Source organism: Lolium perenne, chromosome 5, assembly GCF_019359855.2.
Source record: "Lolium perenne isolate Kyuss_39 chromosome 5, Kyuss_2.0, whole genome shotgun sequence".
Lineage (NCBI taxonomy): Eukaryota > Viridiplantae > Streptophyta > Magnoliopsida > Poales > Poaceae > Lolium > Lolium perenne.
Genome location: NC_067248.2, coordinates 62,273,547 through 62,288,007, shown reverse-complemented (window position 1 = coordinate 62,288,007; position 14,461 = coordinate 62,273,547). Strand labels below are relative to the sequence as shown.

At 44.9% G+C, this 14,461-nt stretch overlaps 1 protein-coding gene and 1 long non-coding RNA gene across 4 annotated transcripts; one reads left to right on the top strand and one right to left on the bottom strand.

The window, feature by feature from the left end:
* Positions 1–3,266: 3,266 nt before the first annotated feature.
* Positions 3,267–5,619, top strand: LOC139831259 (uncharacterized). 3 transcript variants are annotated; one of them, XR_011745948.1, is made up of 4 exons: positions 3,267–3,332; positions 3,442–3,522; positions 3,617–3,692; positions 4,150–5,619. It is a non-coding gene; the product is annotated as an uncharacterized lncRNA (long non-coding RNA). The 3 variants fall into 3 exon arrangements; XR_011745946.1 differs by lacking the exon at positions 4,150–5,619 and having other exon boundaries at positions 3,617–4,137; XR_011745947.1 differs by lacking the exon at positions 4,150–5,619 and having other exon boundaries at positions 3,278–3,336; positions 3,617–4,137.
* A 231-nt stretch (positions 5,620–5,850) lies between these two features.
* Positions 5,851–9,674, bottom strand: LOC139831500 (uncharacterized). Its single transcript, XM_071820791.1, has 2 exons — positions 8,489–9,674; positions 5,851–5,873 (listed from the first exon to the last, which is right to left on the bottom strand). The coding sequence occupies exons 1-2, from the start codon at positions 9,672–9,674 to the stop codon at positions 5,851–5,853; spliced, it is 1,209 nt and encodes a 402-aa protein (XP_071676892.1).
* Between the last annotated feature and the right edge of the window lie 4,787 nt (positions 9,675–14,461).

Below are 14,461 nucleotides of genomic sequence, written 5' to 3'. Positions count from 1 at the left end.
GGGGTCTGGTAGAGATGCTCTTACCCACACCAAATCCATACCCACTTTTTTGGGAGGATACGGATAGAGCATAAATTACCCATTTGACTTTGGGCATGGGGAGGTTAATTACTGTCTTATCCGCTGATTGTCCATACCCAGCTAGCACATCTCGGGCCACTACCTTTTCTCTCTAAATCGATGGAATCTATTCTCTATCTATGCTTCGTTGCGTTTGCCGCACTCAACCATCGGCTCTGCCGGCGACCTCTCGCCTGCACCTCCTATTCGTCGCGCCGCCGGCAATCTTCTGGTTTGCCGCGCCGCCGGTGACCTCCCGAATCGCCACGCCGCCAGCTGCCGGCCGCCGGCGCCCTCCCGCCACTACGTCCGGCCCTCCACTGGCTGAACATGCCTAGCAAGAAGGAGCTGCGTGCTGGGTGAGCGAGTTGGAGCGCCAGGCGCTGCTGCGGGTCAAGCTCACCCGGCACAGGTGCGGCCGCCTCCTGATCGGCGTCATCTGCCACCACCGCATCTCCGACGGCCACACCGCGAGCACGTTTTGCGCTGCGTGGGCGTCGGCGCACGCTTCAGCATGTTCCAGTGCCTGCTGGCGCACGTATGGAATAAAGTTACGGCGGCGCGCGGGCTGGAGCCAGACGAGTTAGGGTGACCGTGAACTGCAGGGGCAGGGCCAGGCCGAACGTGCCCAACTGCCCATGGACTTCTTCGGGAACATGGTGCTCTGGGCGTTCCCGAGGCTCCAGGTCCGGCTGGAGCTATGGCGGGGTGGTTGCCGCCATCCACGCCGCCACCGCGCGCGTCGAGGCAGAGCCGTCGTACCTTTGGGCAGAGATGGGTAATGCCCATATCTACCGGGTAATACCCAAAATATTTGGGTATGGATAATCTTAAAATATATGGGTATGGGGAATGAGAAAAGTGTGGTGAAGCACCTGCGCTCTACGCACCCCTATCTCCACCATGAATGTCCCTTCAAGATACGTGTAGTAGGCCAGATTGCATGTGAGATGATCCAACAGTGCACAGTGCATATGTCCGCGCATTTTTTTTAAATAATACACTTTTTTTTGTTTATTTCAGAAATAATACTCGGTTTTGAGATATTTCAGAAATAATACACCGTCGGGTTCGTTGAACCCGAAATTTAAAACTCTGGGTAGAGGAACCCGAAATTTCAAAATCGGGGTAGAGGAACCCGACTTATTCTTTTGGCGGGAGGGCGAAAAAGGAAAAAGAAAAGGAAAAGAAAGAATCGGGTTTTAGAAACCCGATATTAGTGAATCGGGTTAGGCGACCCCGAGATTCCCACATATTTCGGGTTACTCTACCCTGATTTTTGAAATTTCGGGTTCCTCTACCCTAATTCTGAAATTTCGGGTTCCTCTACCCCAATTCCTTCTTTTTCGCGCGGAAACAGGATTAGTCGGGTTCCTCTACCCCGATTTTTGAAATTTCGGGTTCCTCTACCCCGAGTTTCAAATTTCGGGTTTCCTGAACCCGACAGTGTATTATTTCTGAAATATCTCAAAACCGAGTATTATTTCTGAAATAAACAAAAAAATGTGTATTATTTAAAAAAAAATCGCGTCCGAGGCTCCGAGCAGTGAACTGTTTCCACTCCCTGCCAACTGCATGTACATAATCTGCATCTCTCTCCATCAGAAAAGTCAATACTCTCTCCAAACTATCTCTCTCTGTATGAAAATTTTATTCTCTCTCCAAACTCTATGTATTTTCTTCCTTCTTCCTTTCTCTAGAAACTTGTCGCTCTCTCTCCTTCCTTTCTCTAATAAGCTGCCGTCATTTCTCTGAAGACTCAAGTTTCACCGTACTCTCTCCTCTCTACTTCACTCTCTCTCTTAAAAGATTTTATTTTTTACTTTTGTTTTGAAGTGGAGATATGCATGTCTCTCTTCTCTCTCACATGGCTGCACTGTGTCTCTGTGCCACCCACAAAAAAAATGGCAAGAAAAAGACCAATTGTAGTGGGACCCTCTTAAATAGAACATGCGATGGTGGAAGAGTGCACTGTACAGGTGCGCAAAGCGCAGGTGCTCTAAAAATTCAGCCTCATGGGGAATTTTGGGTGTGGGTTTGGATAATCCGTAGTTCAGTACCCTCCCCAACGGCAGCTATAGGTGGAACTATACGTGGGTGCGCCCGACCACCTACAAGGGCGACAATCAGTACGTCTACTTCTTCCGCGAGTTGCTAACGGAAGCGGAATACACGAACACCAAAGACCGAGTGCTCGCCAAGGCTATCGCCATCACCAATAAGGGTTTCCGGAAGATGCTCTACTTTCAGATAGAGCTCGCTGTAAGCGATTGCATGATGCTTCTCGAGGAGAAAGAAAAGTTTCAGCAGAGGTGTAAACTCTATGGCTATATTGCCTGTGAAATCTATTTTAGAAACCAGAAATATGAATCTGTGCTTGAGCATATAAAGAATGATCATGAAGTGTTGTGCTACGAACTGACTGAGTTTGGAAGCGATGCCAATGAGGATGATGCTTGGGAGATGCGTGCAGTCGTAAGTGATATTATGTAATATATGTCAGTTGTGTCTATGTTGAACAATTAACTCACTTACCTTTGCTTTGTAGGTCGATCACCTTGTAAGGTCTGCTCCTATTGAGGTAGCTGCTATCATAACTTGACCTTGTGTTCTAGAATCTAGACTGTTGTTTACTTTTTTTTCCCTTGTTACTCAGCTTTGTGAAGATTACTGTTATATGGGGAGTCCCCTATAGGGGCAAGTTATGTAGGATTACTGTTTACCTTTTTTGTGGTAGTTGAATAGCCTATACCTTGGAATACACTGAAACATTTATTTTGGATACAAGAGTGTGGAATCAGCAATACATGTGCCATAATCATAAATTAGAATCAGTGAATCACAGTAGTAATTCTTACATTACGGTACTCCTTTTCCTTAAGAGGCAAAGAAACCAAGTAAACGGAGTTATCAATGTAGCATTCGAATTCAGCTTGCCTAAATGAGCTTCTAGTTCTACTGGGTTGCATATCTAGCTTATCTGGTCTGTTTTGGGGCCAAGGACGTTGTTATTGTTTGAAATTCGAATTTAAGTTGCATCTCAAAAACCATTATTCAGAACACTATTATTTGCATATTGACTTGTACACTTTTTTTTTCACATGCTTTATTTGCTTGGGTTACGAGCTGAACGCTAGTTTATAGTACTTACTGTATGTGTCCTGTTACGAGACTAACTGTCCACGATGTACAAAATATGACCCTTGCAGGCTGCCTTCCACTACAAGGTCCGACCACATGTATAAGAAATGGGTGTCTGAGCACATTAACTTGTAGGTATCTCAATTTTCAGCCTTGTTATGTAAAATATGAATCTGATAACAATGTTTGGTTGTCAAGTGCAATGGTGTAGAGGTTAATATTTTTCTCTTTTGTCCACAGTTCGATTCATATTTTCACCTTTACGTAAATTACCTTGTGGAGAAGATTAATATGGCCCAAGATCTTGATCTGGCACCTGAGGTAAATGTTTGGGCTAAATGTATTCGTCAGAGTGAAACAAAATAATGCTTCTTGCTTCATGTATATTGTCTAAAAGCTTTTGTTTGACTTGCAGGATACAAGTTTGTGAGAGATACCAGAGTTATATCAAGTGGGACCTTACAACTCAAACCATGAAGTTAGGACTGCAGGTTAGCTTTGGATGTGCCGACGTACTACTTTTGCATGTAAAATGCTGGCATGATTCTTGGATCTTGTTGGGGATTTTGCTTTCTGATATTAAATTATGCTCACAAAGTCCAAATGGTATATTCTATTCAAACGTAAGAAACTATTAGTTGACTCGGAAAGAGTAAGAGGAAAAAACATACTACATTGTCAACAAATGGGTTTTCAAATGTGATGAATAGGGCCCTCAATATGCAAATGTTGTTTAGCTGCTAATATTTGTACCAATTATGGTTAAATGCCAAATATAATAGGATATTTTTAAGCTTGGCACCCCCACCAATCATGGCTACTAATATTGGAAATATTTGTACTTGGGTTCTAAGCATTGGTCTGTTTTGATAAAGTCATGGCTCATTTTATAATGATGACTCTTTTTTTTGGAATTTTTTGACATTTTGACGTATGTTTATTTGACAGTGGGTACGCGACTCTTTGGATTTCTGTGATTTTCCATGCATGTTTCCTAATGGGTATGAAAAACCGATCTATGCTTCAGTGCACTATCTTTTATTGAAAACAATACTTGACTACTCATCATTTAGGCGCCGCTTGGTTCCCTGTGTTTTACTCAAAAACAGAGGTAATTATTACGGACCTACAGGCCACGCTAAAACTCCTACATGCCCCGTATCATTCGACTCCGCGCGGTATACAAAAGATCATTCCAAGTGGGCCCTTATCGATGTAAAGTTGTTTCCATAGCATCCTTACCAACAGTGTTTGTTATGCATGTGTTCTGACTTGTTGTTAGATCATTCAAATTCTCCCAGTTCTATAGTTTTAAATCTCTATGTTCTGTTACTCATTGGATGAATATCTGTTTCTATAATGGAGCCACTGATTTTTAGTATATTGTTGTTCCTTAACATTAACATGAGGACATAGGTAGGAAAATGATGTGTTCAAATAACAGTCATCAAAAGAAGATTTGGAACCTAGGGAACTAACTTCAAGTCCTGCAAAAATACCAAATAATCATTGCATCTGTTGGAGTGTATATTATATCTTTCATGTGTAAGGATTGTCCAGAATTGATAGTAATTATTTATGTTTCCAATTTTGCTGGTTGTCTGACAATAAGGTTTTCATATAACTGAAATAGGTGTTGTTTTCAAGCGTGATGTTTCCTTTCAAATTTTCTTTTCTCAATGCATGTCTCTTTCAAAGTGGTTCTACCGGTAGGCTTCAATCTACCTAGATCTCGATGCGCCATGTGAGATTTCTCTCTATAGATTTTGGAGTGTGAGCATGCCTTATCTACCGATACATCAAAATCTTGGTCAAAATGTATGTGTTGATTACTACAGATCTTCCATTCAGCATGGACCCTACTTATTACAAGTTCATTATTACCAATTTAGCATCATAGGTATTCAGATGACTGGTTATAGCTTGGTCCTTTCCCTATGCTTACATACAATAATCAGCAAGTGTTAAAAGTACAACAATAAATTTGTTTACAGTGTTTAATATGGAACAAGATAACAAAAGTATAAGAGAGGTAAGAGCATACATGCAAGATGCTGGAACATAGCAACATGATAATGGATGTACATCAGGATGCAATAGTTTTAATATCGTCTCCAGGGCTTCTAATATAGGGATAATGGGAATGAATTGAACTATCGCTGGGCTCAGCATACAGATCAAGTTAGGGGTAGGTTTGATCATCATCAATATCTGAGTACAAGCTGCTCAGATCATGAAATGGTGGGATTCAGTCTGCCCAGGTCGCTCTAAAAAAGAGAAGTTCTTGTTAACTACCGCTTGAAGACTTAATTGAAGAAGAGAATGGTGCCAACGATTGGCACAACCACAAGCTACTTCAGATGAAGCTTTCCCATATAGTCACTGCCTACTGGAGCTTAATCTTTCTCACATAACTTATGGAACCGTATTATTATTATTATTATTATTATTATTATTATTCTTGATGGCTTGCATAGTTTTTAGTTGCAATTCAGTCATTTTTCTATCTATCTATTAAGAACTTGTAAATCATATGTTTAGATTTGTCTTGAAAAGTACATTCATAATATAATATATGGTTTGTGTTTTACAATTATATTATAGTAAAAACTAGTGGCCATTAGTCAAAGCTACATCTTAAAGACCGTGTCAATGTCCAGAACGACATTTATCTGCGATGTGTAGGGAGTAGTCAGTTAAGTTGGTTGCACATATGTATGCCACAAAGGTTAAAATCGTAAAATGGGAGTAACATGTATGAAAATGTCTGTGTTAATCAATGCTTATACAAAACAATAAATTTTAAAAGAAATAGTAACATGTATTAAGATAGCGATAGCATAAAAATCACCAATCCATAGATTAGTTAAAAACATAGCTATGCATGCGCGGAAGAGCTAGCAATGTGCTAAGCAATCTTAAAAGGGTATTACTAATAAACTTATACCGGAGATCGTCCTGGATAGGAGCACTCCTTTCCATCTGATGAATACTTGTGGACATCATATCGCCAAACAGGAACATAGATCCTATCTAGACTGGGAGGATTCCTGTAGTTTAGTTGCTTTGCAGCAGTGGTGGCGGTAGGGTGAGATCGTTCATGCGTCACCAGAAGCAAAGACCCTAAAAAGCAAACTCAAGTTCTCTCAAACCTTGCTGAGTCTCCCTGATCGTTGCTTGTTCCAGCAACTTTTGAGTCTCCGAGCTAATAATCATTGGCCTACCTTCCTTGCAGGAATTCAATAATCCTCTGGTGGTGGCAGGTAATAGATCAACAAAAAAAATGAACTTAGCATCATAAAAGCTCGATGAATACATGTATGACAACCACTAAAGACCCATCCAAATATTCCAATATCACCAACTCCCAACACAACCATGCATAAACTTAGCTGTAGCCAAATTACAGGACACTGAATTGTTAAAAGCTGAATCAAAACACAATCAGCGCAACCATCTAGTTTAAGCCGGGAGGCGGAATTGTTGACAGGGATCTACTCTAAATCTGTTTTATGCATTGGAGCAAGGCTGTCTTCAAATAAACTGAATCTTGAACTAGGGTTCGTTGTTTGAAGTGATGTGTGTGTCTCGGTAATTGAAAGAATGGTCTCTAGAGCTTCGGAGCTAAGGTCATATGTGTGAACCTTCTTGAGAAACTTGTCAAAAAATTTGTGCTGACTAGTAGCGACGATTATCTTCTTCCTTGACCTGCCATTGTCATTGCCATTGCTATTGCCAGTAGAACCAATAACCCTCACAACCTGTGGCTGACGTAAATCTCTTGCCACACAACAACAACAACAACAACAACAACAACAACCAAACCTTTCAGTCCCAAACAAGTTGGGGTAGGCTAGAGTTGAAACCCATAAGATCTCGAAGCAAAGTCATGGTTCCGGAACGTGGATAGCTAACTTCCACGCACCCCTGTCCATGGCTAAATCTTTGTCGATATTCCAAACCTTCAGGTCTCTCTTAACGGATTCCTCCCATGTCAAGTTTGGTCTACCACGACCCCTCTTAACATTCTCATCACGCTTTATCCGTCCGCTATGCACCGGCGCTTCCGGAGGCCTCCGTTGGATATATCCAAACCATCTCAGACGATGTTGGACCAGCTTCTCTTCAATCGGTGCTACCCCAACTCTCTCCCGTATATCGTCGTTCCGTACCCGATCCTTTCTTGTGTGGCCACATATCCATCTCAACATGTGCATCTCTGCTACACTTAACTGTTGGATATGTCGTCTCTTCGTTGGCCAACACTCAGCGCCATACAACATCGCAGGTCGGATAGCTGTCCTATAAAATCTGCCTTTTAGCTTTTGTGGCACTCTCTTGTCACAGAGTACGCCAGAAGCTTGGCGCCACTTCATCCAACCAGCCTTGATTCGGTGGCCCACATCTTCATCGATATCGCCATCCTTCTGCAACATGGACCCCAAATATCGAAAAGTGTCTCTCTCCGGTACCACCTGCCCATCAAGGCTAACCTCTCCCTCCTCGTGCCTAGTAGAACTGAAACTGCACCTCATGTATTCAGTTTTAGTTCTACTAAGCCTAAAACCTTTCGATTCGAGAGTTCGCCTCCACAACTCCAACTTTCTATTAACCCCCGTTCGGCTATCATCGACTAGCACCACATCGTCCGCAAAGAGCATACACCATGGGATGTCTCCTTGTATATCCCTTGTGACCTCATCCATCACCAAATCAAAAAGATAAGGGCTCAAAGCTGACCCTTGGTGTAGCCCTATTCTAATTGGAAAGTCATCAGTGTCGCCATCGCTTGTTCGAACACTTGTCACAACATTATCATACATATCCTTGATGAGGGTAATGTACTTTATTGGGACTTTATGTTTCTCCAAGGCCCACCACATGACATTCCGAGGTATCTTATCATAGGCCTTCTCCAAATCAATGAACACCATATGAAGGTCCTTCTTTTGCTCCCTGTATCTCTCCATCAGCTGTCGTACCAAGAAGATGGCTTCCATGGTAGACCTCCCAGGCATGAAACCAAATTGGTTTTTGGTCACGCTTGTCAACCTTCTTAAGCGGTGCTCAATGACTCTCTCCCATAGCTTCATAGTATGGCTCATCAGCTTGATTCCACGGTAATTAGTACAACTTTGAACATCCCCCTTGTTCTTGAAGATTGGTACTAAAATACTCCGCCTCCACTCTTCGGGCATCTTGTTTGACCGAAAAATGAGGTTGAAAAGCTTAGTTAGCCATACTATCGCTACGTCTCCAAGGCCTCTCCACGCCTCGATGGGGATACCATCAGGACCCATCGCCTTGCCGCCTTTCATCCTCCTTAACGCCTCCTTAACCTCAGACTCCTGGATACGTCGCACAAAGCACATGCTGGTATCATCAAAGGAGTCGTCTAGCTCAATGGTAGAGCTCTCAGCCTCTCCATTGTAAAGGTTGTCAAAGTACTCCCGCCATCTACGCTTGATCGCCTCATCCTTCACAAGAAGTTGATCATCTCCGTCCTTGATGCATTTGACTTCGTTGACATCCCTCGTCTTCCTCTCCCTAAACTTGGCCATCTTATAGATGTCCCTTTCGCCTTCCTTCGTGTTTAAACGTTGGTAGAGGTCCTCATACGCCCGACCCCTTGCTTCACTCACCGCCCGCTTTGCAGCCTTCTTCGCCACCTTGTACTTCTCCATGTTAGCTGCACTCCTATCCAGATATAGGCATCTGAAACGGTCCTTTTTCTCCCTAATAACCTTCTGGACCTCATCGTTCCACCACCAGGTATCCTTGGCTTCCTTTCTACTTCCCTTAGTCACCCCAAACTCCTCTACAGCGACCTTCCGCAAGCAGGTCGCCATACTCGTCCACATCATGTTTGCATCGCCTCCTTCCTCCCAAGGGCACTCCTTAATAACCCTCTCCCTGAAAGCCTGGGATGCCTCACCCTTGAGCTTCCACCACTTTGTTCTAGCGACTTTGGCGCGCTTACCCTGCTGGACACGGATCCTAAAGCGAAAGTCAGCAACCACCAGCTTATGTTGAGGGACAACACTCTCTCCAGGTATCACCTTACAATCAATGCAGGCGCATCTGTCTTCTCTTCTAGAGATGAAAAAATCAATCTGGCTAGAGTGTAGACCACTATTGAACGTCACTAGATGGGATTCTCTCTTCCTAAAGAGGGTGTTAGCTACGACCATGTCATAGGCTAGAGCGAAGCTCAGGACATCTTCTCCTTCTTGGTTCCTGATGCCATAGCCAAAACTCCCATGCACCCTTTCAAAACCTGTGTTAGATGTACCCACATGGCCATTGAGGTCTCCTCCTATGAAGAGCTTCTCACCAATAGGTACCCTCCTAACCAAGTCCTCCAGACCTTCCCAGAACTCCCTCTTGGTGCTCTCATTGTGGCCTACTTGTGGGGCATACGCCCTGATAACATTGAGGACTAAGTCCCCAACAACCAGCTTGACAAGGATCATCCGGTCCCCTTGCCTCTTGACGTCCACAACTCCATCCCTGAGGCTCTTATTGACCAAGATGCCTACTCCATTTTTGTTTGAAGTTGTCCCCGTGTACCACAACTTGAAACCGGTATCCTCCACCTCCTTCGCCTTCTGTCCCTTCCATTTGGTCTCTTGGACACATAGGACATCAACACGCCTCCTCACCGATGTATCAACTAACTCCCGTAACTTACCCGTCAGGGACCCTATGTTCCAGCTACCTAAGCGTATCCTCCTAGGCTCGGCTAACTTCCTTACCCTCCGCACTCAGCGAGTCAAATGCGGAGACCCTTGCTCATTTTTCACTACACCGGGGCGTCGGTGCAGCACGCTGCTAAGGATGCGGCGACCCGACCCTTGCTCACTTATCACCGTATCCAGATCAAGATACGGCGCGCCACCAAGGGGGTGACGGCCCGGCCCTTGCCCATTTGACACCACACTCGGGTTCCGATGTGGCGCGTCGCTAAGAGGGTTACGCCCCAACGAGGTTCCTTTGGGTTTCATCTCCATAAGAGTGACTGGGTTTTTTACATTGGCTCGCCTCGCCTATCACAACCCTCCTCCTTTACTCGGGCTTGGGACCGGCTATGTTGAGACAACATAGGCGGAGTTAAAATTAATCCGATGATTTAGTGACCAAGCACAAGAGGTGGAGTCTGGCAATTTCCATATTTCCAAAATGCAACCGCCATTGCGATTATTATGAAGGTCTCGGACCAGACATAGTTGGTTATCCATCTGCACTAGGTGCTCTCCTAATGTCCCAGGGCAGAAGGGTGGAGGCGGTCCTAGTGATGCCCGGAAGAGCGGACGTTGGTACATTTCTGATGTCCAGAACGGTGCTGGTCCGATCGAACTGAAGGTCTCCTCTGCAAGAGAAAATGATATCACGGTAGCTCTTGGCACTTTGGAGAGTAGTAGGACAATGTCCGCGCGTTGCTGCGAAGGAGCAAAATACGTGAACTTTAAAATTAAAATTTGTTCTGACAACATATCAAAGTACTGCTTGAACAAGAATGTTTATAAGATGAGTCCAGAAAAAGAATAAAAAATGTAGGGTTAATTATTGGTTTGCCACTACAGCCCGCGCAACACTCAGTTTTGCCACTAGAGCAGAATGGTTCTAAGTTTTGCCACTAGTATGTGTGCAACGACTCGTTCCGTGAGTCTGCCGTTTCATTCAAGTCAAACGTCCTGGACTCGGCTGTTTCAGGTGGGACCAGGCGGAGACGCGTTTGAAAAGAGGACCGTTGCTGGCCATTTCGCGTGGGACCCACAAGGTTTGGCTTTGGGCAGATGAGAAGGGTGTTTAAAAAAATGGTGAAAAATGAACAAACAAAAAAGGGTGCGGCTAGGACTCGAACCCAAGACCGCTTTGTTTGGTAGCATGAAGGATTGCTTTGGTAACCAGTGGGGCGGATGGAAAGATATTGAAAAGCAAATGGAAGAAATCTAGCTATAGATGTTGGAGATATGCCCAAGAGGCAATAATAAAATAGTTATTATAATATATCTTTGTGTTTATGATAATGTTTACATACCATGCTATAATTGTATTAACCGAAACATTGATACATGTGTGTTATGTGAACAACAAAGAGTCCCTAGTAAGCCTCTTGTATAACTAGCTTGTTGATTAATAGATGATCATGGTTTCGTGATCATGAACATTGGATGTTATTAATAACAAGGTTATGTCATTGTATGAATGAGTAATGGACACACCCAATTAAGCGTAGCATAAGATCACGTCATTAAGTTATTTGCTATAAGCTTTCGATACATAGTTACCTAGTCCTTATGACCATGAGATCATGTAAATCACTTATACCGGAAAGGTACTTTGATTACATCAAACGCCACTGCGTAAATGGGTGGTTATAAAGGTGGGATTAAGTATCCGGAAAGTATGAGTTGAGGCATATGGATCAACAGTGGGATTTGTCCATCCCGATGACGGATAGATATACTCTGGGCCCTCTCGGTGGAATGTCGTCTAATGTCTTGCAAGCATATGAATAAGTTCATAAGAGACCACATACCACGGTACGAGTAAAGAGTACTTGTCAGGAGACGAGGTTGAACAAGGTATAGAGTGATACCGATGATCAAACCTCGGACAAGTAAAATATCGCGTGACAAAGGGAATTGGTATCGTATGTGAATGGTTCATTCGATCACTAAGTCATCGTTGAATATGTGGGAGCCATTATGGATCTCCAGATCCCGCTATTGGTTATTGGTCGGAGAGAGTACTCAACCATGTCCACATAGTTCGCGAACCGTAGGGTGACATACTTAAGGTTTGATGTTGGTAGAACTTGAATATGGAATGGAGTTCGAAGTTTTGTTCGAAGTCCCGGATGGGATCCCGGACATCACGAGGAGTTCCAGAATGGTCCGGAGAATAAGATTCATATATAGGAAGTCATTTTATAAGATTTAAAATGATCCGGTGATTTTGCGGAAGGTTCTAGAAAAGTCCGGAAGGAATCACTAAGGAAGAAGGAGTCCCGGAGGGACTCCACCTCCCCATGGCCGGCCAACCCTAGAGGGTGGAGTCCAAGGTGGAGTCCACCAAAGGGGGCCGGCCACCCCTCCACATGGAAGGGGGGAATCCCACCTCAAGTGGGATTCCCACCTTGGGTAGGTTTCACTACTACATGGAAGGTTCTAGTGTTGGGGTCTTATTCGAAGACTTGTAGTCCAACACTTGGGGATCCACCTATATAATGAGGGGCATAGGGGAGGGGGCCGGCCACCACAACCACCCCACCTTGGCCGCACCCAAGGAGGCCGGCCACCCCCTCTCCCAAACCCTAGCCGCCCCCTCTCTCCTCCTCTTCTTCCGCACGCTTAGCGAAGCTCCGCCGGAGATCTCCACCGCCACCGCCACCACGCCGTCGTGCTGCCGGATTCAAGGAGGAGCTACTACTTCCGCTGCCCGCTGGAACGGGGAGAAGAACGTCGTCTTCATCAACACCGAACGTGTGACCGAGTACGGAGGTGCTGCCCGATTGTGGCACCGTGATCAAGATCTTCTACGCGCTTTTGCAAGCGGCAAGTGATCGTCTACCGCAGCAATAAGAGCCTACTCTTATAGGCTTTGGAAATCTTCAAGGGTTAGTCTCGTTCATCCCCTCGTTGCTCCCATCTTCTAGATTGCATCTTGGCTTGGATTGCGTTCTCGCTGTAGGAATTTTTTTTGTTTTCTATGCAACGAATCCCTACAACAGATAGTTCTAGTTCGTGACTTGGTTTATGGTGTAAGGACGCATATGTTTGTTCTTTGTGTTTATGCATGCTGCTTAACCAAAAAAAGGGTGCGTCTTTGTTATTTTAAGCATTACGTGTTTGTGGTTTAGGTTGGAAAAATAATCAAACAAAAAAGGGTGCATCTTTATATTTTTGCGAGGGAAAAATGGTGCATTTATCTGATTTCAAGCATTGCGTGTTTGTGATTTTTTGTTTCATACTTATATGGGTACCCTACTTATATTACATCAAAGTTCATACTTGGATCCATGTTTGTGATTTCATGATTCATACACCCTTGATATATTACATCGAAATCATAGAAAACTAAGATATATGAGATGCAAATATTGGTAGCCAGATCATCACGTAAAATAACTTAGATAAATTCGATACATAAGATGCTTAGTTCCACCATTACACGGAAGTAACTTAGATAGATAGATGGGTACCCTAGATAGATAAGTTGAGTGACACACGACTTGACACGACTCAACACGGAACCACATAGAAAATGAAAACGTAAAGCTAAAAAAACATGACGAGCTTGATGAGAACACATCTTGGCCGCACCACCTGCCGCAGCACCTGCACCGCACCACCGTCTTCACCAGCGTCTTCACTTGTAGTACGGGAGGCAGTGCATAGGTTTCCCGGAGAAGAAGATGGCGTCACAATCGGTGAAGACGTTGTAGGTGGTGAAGAAGATTGACTCGCAGCCCCACCAGAAGACCTCACCGAGGAGGGCGTACGCGTCAAATCGGTTGGCGAAGGTGACCGTGAGCAGCTTGAGGGCGACGCCTTCACGAGACTCGTTGACGTAGTACATGACGGCGAGCCCAGTGGGAGCTGGGAGAAGCCCTCGTCGAGGAAGTCTCGAGTGAGCTCGACCTCGGTCCTCCACCTCGACTTTGCCCACACACAGAGTGTTTTCTCGACGAGGACGTCCGCCGGATAGAGTAGCTCCGTACTGGTGCGTGGACGGCGGAAGGTCGGTCCCGTGTACTGCATCTTCGGAGAGGCAGAGAGGCTCGCTTGGGTGCGTGGTGCTTTGGAGAGGGAGAGGAAGAGAGGCTCGCTCGTTTGGTGTGTGGGAGAGGAAGAGAGGCCCCTTATAAAGAGGTTGCCTCATAATTGGGTGGTTCCTAATGAATTAACGCGTGGCTAGCTGTCTTCTAAAAATAATTAAGCGTATTGACGATGGCAAAACTGATGCCGCTGCATCGCTGCGAGAGCTGAGACGATGGCAACGCTGAGACGCTGCGTTGATGCATTAAAAGGCGTCGGCGAGTGAGGTACGTGGAAAGGGCCGTTGGCGTGGCGCCTGCATGGCGCATGCATGGCGCATGCATCGCAGGCCTAGACACGCGGGACGGCCCAACGGACCAACGGACATTTCAGTGTTCTTATAGCCCACCGTACGCGTGGAGAAAGGAACCAATCATGTTGAAGAACGAGGGTGTCCACGGATCGGCCCCGAAACCTTCTAGAAGGCTAGATCGGAC